This window comes from Carlito syrichta, unplaced genomic scaffold (assembly GCF_000164805.1).
Source record: "Carlito syrichta isolate Samal-C Ts95f unplaced genomic scaffold, Tarsius_syrichta-2.0.1 Scaffold302616, whole genome shotgun sequence".
NCBI classification, from domain to species: domain Eukaryota; kingdom Metazoa; phylum Chordata; class Mammalia; order Primates; family Tarsiidae; genus Carlito; species Carlito syrichta.
The window spans coordinates 420,544-429,061 of record NW_007246712.1 but is presented as its reverse complement, the minus strand read 5'-3'; the positions used below and the strand labels follow the sequence as shown (position 1 = coordinate 429,061).

The following is an 8,518-nucleotide window of genomic DNA, read 5'->3' as shown; positions in this document are numbered from 1 at the left end:
ACTCTAGTCTGGGTGACAGAGTGAGACTCCAACTCAAAAAACAAAAAAATTAAAAAATAAAAATAAGAGGTGCTCACAGTGGTTACCATCAGTGCCCAGACACATCTGATTAGCACAAACTAAAAGTAATACATTGGTTGGTTGGTTGGTTTTTTTTTTAAGTCGGAGTCTCACTCTGTCGACCAGGCTAGAGTGTAGTGGCACGCTCGTGGCCACCACAACCTCCAGCTGCTGGGCTCAGGCGATCCTTCTACTTCAGCCCTCCAAGTAGCCGGAACCACAGGTATGCACCACCATGCCCAGCTAATTTTTTGATCTATTGTAGAGATGAGGTCTCACCATGTTGCCCAGGCTTGTCTCAAACCCATGGGCTCAGGCAATCCTCTCACCTCAACCTCCCAAAGTGCTAGGATTATAGGCATGAGCCACCATGCCCGGCTGTAATACATAGTTAACATCTCTTAAGATGTGTACACATTTATTGGCATCTGGTATACACATTATAGAATACATATAAATCATGTACAAATATATTATGTATAGTAGGTATGTTTATTTTATGAATAAAATGCACCTATTTTAAGTATACAATTCAGGAAGTTTCGACAAATGTATACAACCATGCACCCATGCTGTAACCATACCACAAGTTGGAAAATAGCCCCATTGTTACAAAAATCCTCCTGCCCCTTTGCAATCAGTTCCCTTCACCCTTCTACCCACCCCCAATACCATTCATCAGTGTTCTGTCACTATGAATTAGATTTGCCTACTTTAGAATGTCATCCAGATGGAGTCCAGGCATGGTGGCTCATACCTGTAATCCCAGTGAGAGGATTGTCTGAACTCAGGGGCTTAAGACCAGCCTGGGCAACTTGGCAAGACCTTGTCTCTAAAGTAAATAAATAAATAAACAAGTAAATAAAATTAGACAGGTGAAATGGCACTCACCTGTAGTCCCAGCTACTTGTAAGACTGAGGCAGGAGGATCACCTGAGCACAGCAGGCTGAGGCTGCAGTGGCCATGATTGTGCCACTTCACTCCAGCCTGGGTGACAGAGTGAGACTCCAACTCAAAAAAAGAATTTCATACAAATGGTAACACATGGCATGACTGGTAAATATTTTACTTGGTACAAGGTTTTTAAGATTCATTCATAATGTTCACGTATCAGTAGTTTATTCCTTTTTATTGCTGAGTAGTATTCTATACTACTACTCATCAATACAATTTGCTTATCCATTCACTTGTTGATGAACACTTGGGTTGTTTCCAGTTTGGGCCATCATTAATAAATTGCTGTGAACATTCACGTACAAGTCTTTTTTTTTTTGAGTTGGAGTCTCACTCTGTCACCTAGACTGGAGTACATAGGCCGCTCCCGGCCACCGCAGCCTCGACCTGCTGGGCTGCGGCAATCCTTCCGCCTCAGCCTTCCAAGTAGCTGGAACTATAGGTGCACACTACCACACCCGGCTAATTTTTGATTTATTGTAGAGATGAGGTCTCGCCAGGTTACCTGGGCAGGTCTCGAACCCGTGGGCTCAGGCAATCCACTCACCTCCGTCTCCCAAAGTGCTGGGATTACAGGCTGAGCCACCAAGTCCAGCACATGTACAAGTCTTTTTGTGAGCCTACATTTTCATTTATCTTGAGTGAACACCTAGGGGTGGAATTACTAGGTCATATGATAGATGTGCATTTAACTATTTAAAAATGTCAGCCGGGCTCCGTGCCTCAGCCTGTAATCCCGTGCCTTTGGGAGGCTGAGGTGAGTGGACTGCCTGAGCCCGTGAGTTCGAGACCCGCCTGGGCAACTTGGCGAGACCTCATCTCTACAATAAATTTTAAAAATGAGCCGAGCGTGGTAGCACGCACCTGTAGTTCCAGCTACTTGGAAGGCTGAGGCAGAAGGATCGCCGGAGCCCAGCAGGTCGAGGCTGCGGTGGCCAGGAGTGGCTACTGCACTCCAGTATGGGTGACAGAGTGAGACTCCAACTCAAAAAAAAAAAAATGTCTGTTTTCTCAAGTGACTAAACCAATGTACATTCTTGTCAGTCTTGTAGTAGGGTTCTAAGTGCTTCAAGTTCTCACCAACACTTGGTATTGTTTATCTTTTTTTGTTGTTGCCTCTGTATTGGGTGTGTAATGACTTCTTACTGTGAATTTAATTTGCATTTACCTTATAATTAGTCATTTTTAGCATCTTTTCAGGTGCTTATTGGCCTTTTTCATATACTCTCTCTGAGGTGTCTGTTCAGGTCTTTTGCCGTTTGTTATTGGGTTCTCTGTTTTATTTATGAGTTGTAAGAGTTCTTTATATGTTTATTCAAGTCCTTTGCCATATATATAAGGCAAACGCTTTCTCCCACTGTGGCTTGCCTTTGCGTTTGCTTACTGTTGTCCTTTGAGAAGCAATTTTTTAATTCTGATGATGTTCAATTTGTCTATTTTTTTTTTTTTGGTTACTGCTTTTCTTGCCCCAAGATATCATTGCATATCCCAAAGTTGCAAAAACCTTCTCATTTTCTTTTAGATGTTTCATAGTTTAACTTTCATTTGTTTGTCTATGATCTATTTCAAAATTATTTTGGAGTCAGGGCTGAGCTTCATTTCTCTCCGTGTGATATCCTGGCCCCCTTTTTATGCTGTGCTCTGGGATACAGCACAGACTGGAGGAAGTAGGAGAACAGAGGCCTCCATGTATTTTCCAAAAAGGATCTCAAAGCATAACTTCTGGGAGAATGGAAAACGCTGGCAGGTGGGATGAGAAGAGGGTCTAGGAATAAAAAAAATGATGGGAAAAATGCTGAGATTATTGGTCCTTACTCCTCATCCCTATTCTTGATATTCTCTCCAGAGGCACCACAGGACAGTGATGGCTGATGGGCACCCCATGGAGTCTGACACCCTCTTCCGTGTGCACTGGAATTGTGGTAGGATCAGCCTTCAGTCCTCCCATGGGCGCTTCCTGACCATTGCAGCCAATGGCCTGCTGATGGCCAATGCCAGCCTTCCAGGTACATGGAACGCCCCTCCTCCCAGGTTAGGGATGCTTATAGAAGGAAGTAGAATTTTAAAAAACAAACTACAAAAAAAATGGGTGTGGTGGCCCACACCTGTAACCCCAGCACTTTGGAAGGCTGAGGCAGGAGGATGGTTTGAGGCCAGGAGTTCAAGACCAGCCTGGGCAACAAAGTGAGACCTCATCTCTACAAAAATAGAAAAATTAGCTAGGTGTAGTGGCACTCACCTGTAGTCCCAGCTACTCAGAACCCCAGGAGTTTGAGGCTGCAGTGAGCCGTGATGGTGTCACTGTACACTCCAACCTGGACAAAGAGTGAAACTCTATCTCAAAAAAAAAAAAAAAAAAAGGCACTGGCGTCTGGAGTTGGGGCCAGAAGATTTGGGTCTGTATACTTGCTCAGTCACTGATTTTTGTCATCACTTGAGCAAACCACCCCTTTGAGCCTCGGTTGTATTGTCTGTAAAAGTGGAGATGATAGCCACTCTGCTGCCTCTCCCAGTTGTCATGAGGATTAAATAAATAAACATATCTCAAAGGAAGGAAGAATATTAACATTTCTTGAGCTAGGTGCTCTCACAACTATTTCACAAGCACCTGGTATAAGACCTGACTCGTAGTGGGTGTTCATTAAATGTCAAATATCGACAGCACCTTTCTGCAATTAGTCCCCTCCCCAGCCCCCACTCCACCCTCCCTACTCTACCCCCCCCACTCCACCCCCACTCCCCCTCCTCCTTTGCTTCCATCTGGGAAAACATCCAGATAACTCCTTCCTCTTTCTTTCAGGCCCAAATGAGGAGTTTGGGATTCGGCTAGCCAACCGCCCCTTCCTTGTATTGCGAGGTCGCTATGGGTACGTGGGCTCCTCCTCAGATCATGACCTCATACGATGCAATCTGGATCAGCCCGACTGCATTCACCTGCTGCCTTGCCACCAGGGCATCTACCACTTCCAGGGTGAGTGGCTCCTCTTTCCTGCCCCAGGGATCATGGCCTAGTGCCTGCCTCAGTCCCAACTCAGACTTCAGGTCGCCTCTCTCAGGGCCTGCTCATCAAAGAAGGAAAAACAGGGCTTCTGTTTGTTTTTGCACTTCAAGGCCCCAGAGTGGGTTGGCAGAACAGAAGCCAGTGGAATCCCTATGAGCCCTCCTGCTTTACCCAAGAGTACCTGCCAATGCAGGCAGGATGGGCAGCCAGGGGAGGGAGGATGGTGGGACTCCAGGAAGCCCCTCTAGGCCAAACTGCTGGAGGACGCCCCTGCGAACAGCCTTTCCCTCCCCAGCACAGGGTGGATCCTTCTGGTCAATATCATCCTTTGGCACCTTTCGCCCTTGGGGAAAGTTTGCCCTCAACTTTTGTATAGAGCTTCAGGGAAGCAACTTGCTCACCGTGCTGGCGCCCAATGGCTTCTACATGCGAGCTGACCGAAGCGGCACTCTTTTGGCAGACAGCGAAGGAATTACCAAAGAGTGTATCTGGGAATTTTAGGTAAGGGAGCGGGGGCAAGGGGCTGGGGGTTGAGGGAGCAGGAGCTAGTGGGAAGAGGAGAAGGAAGGTGGAGAGGGAGGCGTGTGATGAGAAGACGGAAATGCACTGCCAGCTGACTTCTGTTCCGCAACTCAATCAGCTCCAGACATTTGTTCCAAATCTGCGCCATTCCTTGCGGGCTTCTAAACTTGGACTTGCTAGAGAGGAGACAAGAAATCAGATCTAGGTTTCCTGCTGTTATTTCACGTGGACATGTGGGCTTGCATGCAAGTCTGGAGGAGACTGGGTGGGATATTCCTGTGTCTCTCTCTCTCTCCATAAAGAGGCAGAATTTCACCCCACTTTTAGGAAAAACAGGTGACTTTGAGGATGTGTGTAGATGGAAAAAAGATGTGCTTTCTATCCTACATGCTCTCTTTCCCTGCCTCCTGGTTCCCTGGAGTGCCCATGGCTCTCAGATACTCATCTCCAGCCCTGACTCTTCTGAACGCCAGTTGGCGTTTCTCTCCAACTTTGTGATGGACAGTTGACTTCCTCCTGGAAGTCCCTCAGAATCAGCATTGCTGAAGTCAGCCGCTCAGTCTCGCCTGAGATGATGCTCTTCTTCCTGCGCTCCCCAGGGCCAGGTATTCTGTCCTCCCAGATGGTCAGGCTCAAGACCTCAGCACCATCTCTACATCCTCCCTTTCATTTCTTTCATCAAACCCTACACATTCTTGGGTGCTTCCCTAACAATGCCTCTCCTTCTTATTTAATATGAGGGGGAACCCAAAAAACCCCATAATTTATTTATTAAAAATTGTCTTTATTCTTACATGTTTAAACTTCAGTCACCTTCAAAGTACTCTCCATTTGATACAATACACCTATTGAGATGCTTTTTCCACTGCTCAAAACAGTCTTTGCACTCATTAGTTTGGATGCCTTTTAGTGCCTCTGCCATTTTTTGTTTCACCTCTTCCACGTGGGAAAAACATTTCCCTTCAAGGACTTTCTTCATCCAGGGAAACAATAAAAAAAAGTCACTCAGGGTGAGATCAGGCAAATAGGAAGGGTGGGGCACAGAGGTCTTGCCATCTTTGGTCAAAAACTGTGGAACACTCAGCGCAGTGTGGGCAGGTGCACTTGTAAATCACCCATCTTGAAATGGGCAAACACTCTGAAAGAATCTTTAAAAAAAAAAAACCTACTGAGGCTGAATGCAGCCTCTTGTGACAATGCAAGCTGGTACACTGATACCAATGGGTTCCTAGAACACTTGCCTGGCAGGGGAAGCCTGAACTACAAGGGGCCCACCTTCAAAACAAAAAAAATTCTGGGTTTTTTTTGTTTATTTTGGTTCCCTTCATGTATTGCTGCCACTTGGCTCCAGCCTTTCCACCAGAAGCCCACACTGCTTCCAAGGCACACCAGCCATACCCCCTGCCACCAGCTCTGTCCCCATCTCATCTCACCTCCATATCATTTGCTTTGTTAGCATGCTGCTGCTTTTCCATTGTTCCCTGTTCACACTCTTCAGGCCACCTCATTGTTCTAGTCCTGTGCCTTCACAACTGACCTCATCTTCCTGGCTTGTTGTAGAAAGTGCTTTGGTTTTGACATCAGACAGATCAGGAACCAAGTGCTAGTAAACCTTTTCTTATACGCTAACATTGCAGATGTCTAGTGTTGATCCCTCATCAAAAATGAGGCAAATCGGCCAGGCATGGTGGCTCATACCTGTAATCCCAGCACTTTGGGAGCCCAAGGGTTTGAGACCAGCATGGGCAACTTGGTGAGACCTCATCTCTATAATAAGTCAAAAAATGTGCCAGTTGTGGTGGCACACTCCTATAGTCTCAGCCACTTGGAAAGCTGAGCAGAAAGATTGCCTGAGCCCAGCAAGTCAAGGCTGGAATGGCCATTATCGCACCACTGTACTCCAGCCTGGGCAACAGAGTGAGACTTGTACTTAAAAAAATAAAAATAAAAAGAGAGAGAGAGACAGATCACTTTATTCTCTCTCCTCCCATAGGCTCTTAGCCAGTATTCTAAAAGTGCAAGATCAGCAAATGACTGACTGATTGCTGAACATTTCTATTTCCTCTTTCCTCCTCAGGTCAATGGGATGCCACCTACCAAAACCCAAATTCTCCAGGGAAAACTACTGCACTAAACAACAGGAACCCCAGAGTCAAGATCCAAGAAAAGAATATGTTACACAATTCTTCCTACCCAGTTTAGTAAAACACCTGTTTCAAACAACAATACTTGAAACAATACAGGCCACCCCCAAGATATTGGTGTGTTTCTGACTCAGTAGAGAGTAGGGGTCTAGATGAGGATGGGGATGGAGGTTTCTGCTGCTTCAACTTCTAACCAGAAAAGGGGAGACCAAATGGTAACCAGTTCCCCCACAGATGACCTCCCATTTCCACTCAGAACCACTAGACTTTCCCTAGGGATGCCACAAAGAGCCAGCCTTGCCCTGAAGGTTTCAGAATCCTACTGTGACTTACTTTAAATGTCCTTCTGGCTTAGAAAGAAGAAAGAATTGTTACTCCTATAGGCATAGGGTAATGGCAATGACACCTAACACCTGTACAGTCCATCCCCTGACCTCCCCTAGCTGCAACTTACCAAACTTCCCCACCCTCTCATGACTTTGATCCAGTGAGGTAAGTACTTCCTCTAGCACGTCCATTTACAGGGAGCTGAAGTGATTTGCCCAGGTTCCCATGACTCATTGCAACAGAGTCAGGCCTCTGACTCAAATTTTTTGACTCTAATGTTCACTGTTCTTTCCATCAAAGTAGGATTTCATACTGTCCGTCATTCTTGCACTGTCTTCATAATTTTGGCCTTGACCTACCTACCATCTGCCCTATTAATGTTTATATTGACAGAGATTCTTAAATACATTTATGTAGAAAGGAATATTTTTATTGCTATCATAAAATGGAAAACCAGAATCCCTTGCCATAAATGGAAAATGACTATAAAAATAATACAGGCATGCCTCAGAGATAGGGAAGGTTCAGTTACAGACCAACAAAACAAAGCAAATCACACAGCAAAGCAAATAACACAATAAAGCAAGTCACACATTTTTTAGATTCTCAGTACATATGAAAGTTATGTTTATACTATGCCATCGACTATTAAGTGTGCAACAGCATTTTGTCTAAAAAGAGTAACATACCTTGATTAAAGAATGCTTTCTTGCAAAAAATGCAAACAATCATCTGAGAGCCTTCAGCAAGTCGTACTATTTTTGCTGGTAGTGGGTCTTGCCTAGATGTTGGTGGTTGATGACTGATCAGGGTAGTGGTTGCTGAAAGTTGGGGTGGGTGTGGCAATTGCTTAAAAATAATAAAACAATGAAGTTTGGTGCATTGATTGACTCTTCCTTTCACGAAAGATTCCTCTGTGGCAAGCAATGCTGTTTGATTGCATTTTACCCACAGTAGAAATTTCAAACTTGGAGACAATCCTCTCAACCCTGCGGCTGCTTTTTTTTTTTTGAGTTGGAATCTCACTTCATCACCTGGGCTGGAGTGCAGTGGCACGCTCATGGCCACCCCAGCGTTGACCTGCTGGGCTCTGGTGATCCTTCCGCCTCAGCCTTCCAAGTAGCCGGAACTAGAGGTGCATGCTACCACACCCTGCTAATTTTTTTATTTTACTGTAGAGACGAGGTCTCACCATGTTGCCCAGGCTGTTCTTGAACCCATGGGCTCAGGCAATCCTCTCACCTCGGCCCCAAAGTACTGGAATTACAGGCTTGAGTCACTGTACCCAGCCATCTTAAGAAACAATTTTCTTTGCTCATCCATAAGGAACAACCTCTCACCCATTTAAGATTTGATCATGAGATTGCAGTAATTCAGTCCCATCTTCAGGCTCCGTTTATAATTCTAGGTCTCTTACCATTTCCACTACTTCTGTAGTTGCTTCTACTGATTAAGTCTTGAGCCCCTCAATGTCATCCCTGAGAAAGAGTACAAACTCCTGTTAATGTT

The 8,518-nt window shown here is 45.3% G+C and overlaps 1 protein-coding gene across 2 annotated transcripts in view; it reads left to right on the top strand.

The window, feature by feature from the left end:
- The window catches only part of FSCN3 (fascin actin-bundling protein 3), a 10,326-nt gene extending 3,534 nt beyond the window's left edge, over positions 1-6,792 (top strand). Inside the window, exons 4-7 of one of the 2 annotated variants that reach the window (XR_002481909.1) lie at positions 2,862-3,021; positions 3,816-3,986; positions 4,317-4,517; positions 6,616-6,792. Coding sequence is in view for 1 of the 2 variants with exons in the window: in XM_008057028.1 (XP_008055219.1) it covers positions 2,862-3,021; positions 3,816-3,986; positions 4,312-4,517 (537 nt within the window). In the remaining variant the exon portion in view is untranslated. Of the gene's footprint in view, positions 1-2,861; positions 3,022-3,815; positions 3,987-4,311; positions 4,518-6,615 lie in introns of both variants that reach the window. The other variant, XM_008057028.1, reaches the window with a different exon arrangement.
- The last annotated feature ends 1,726 nt before the right edge of the window (positions 6,793-8,518 follow it).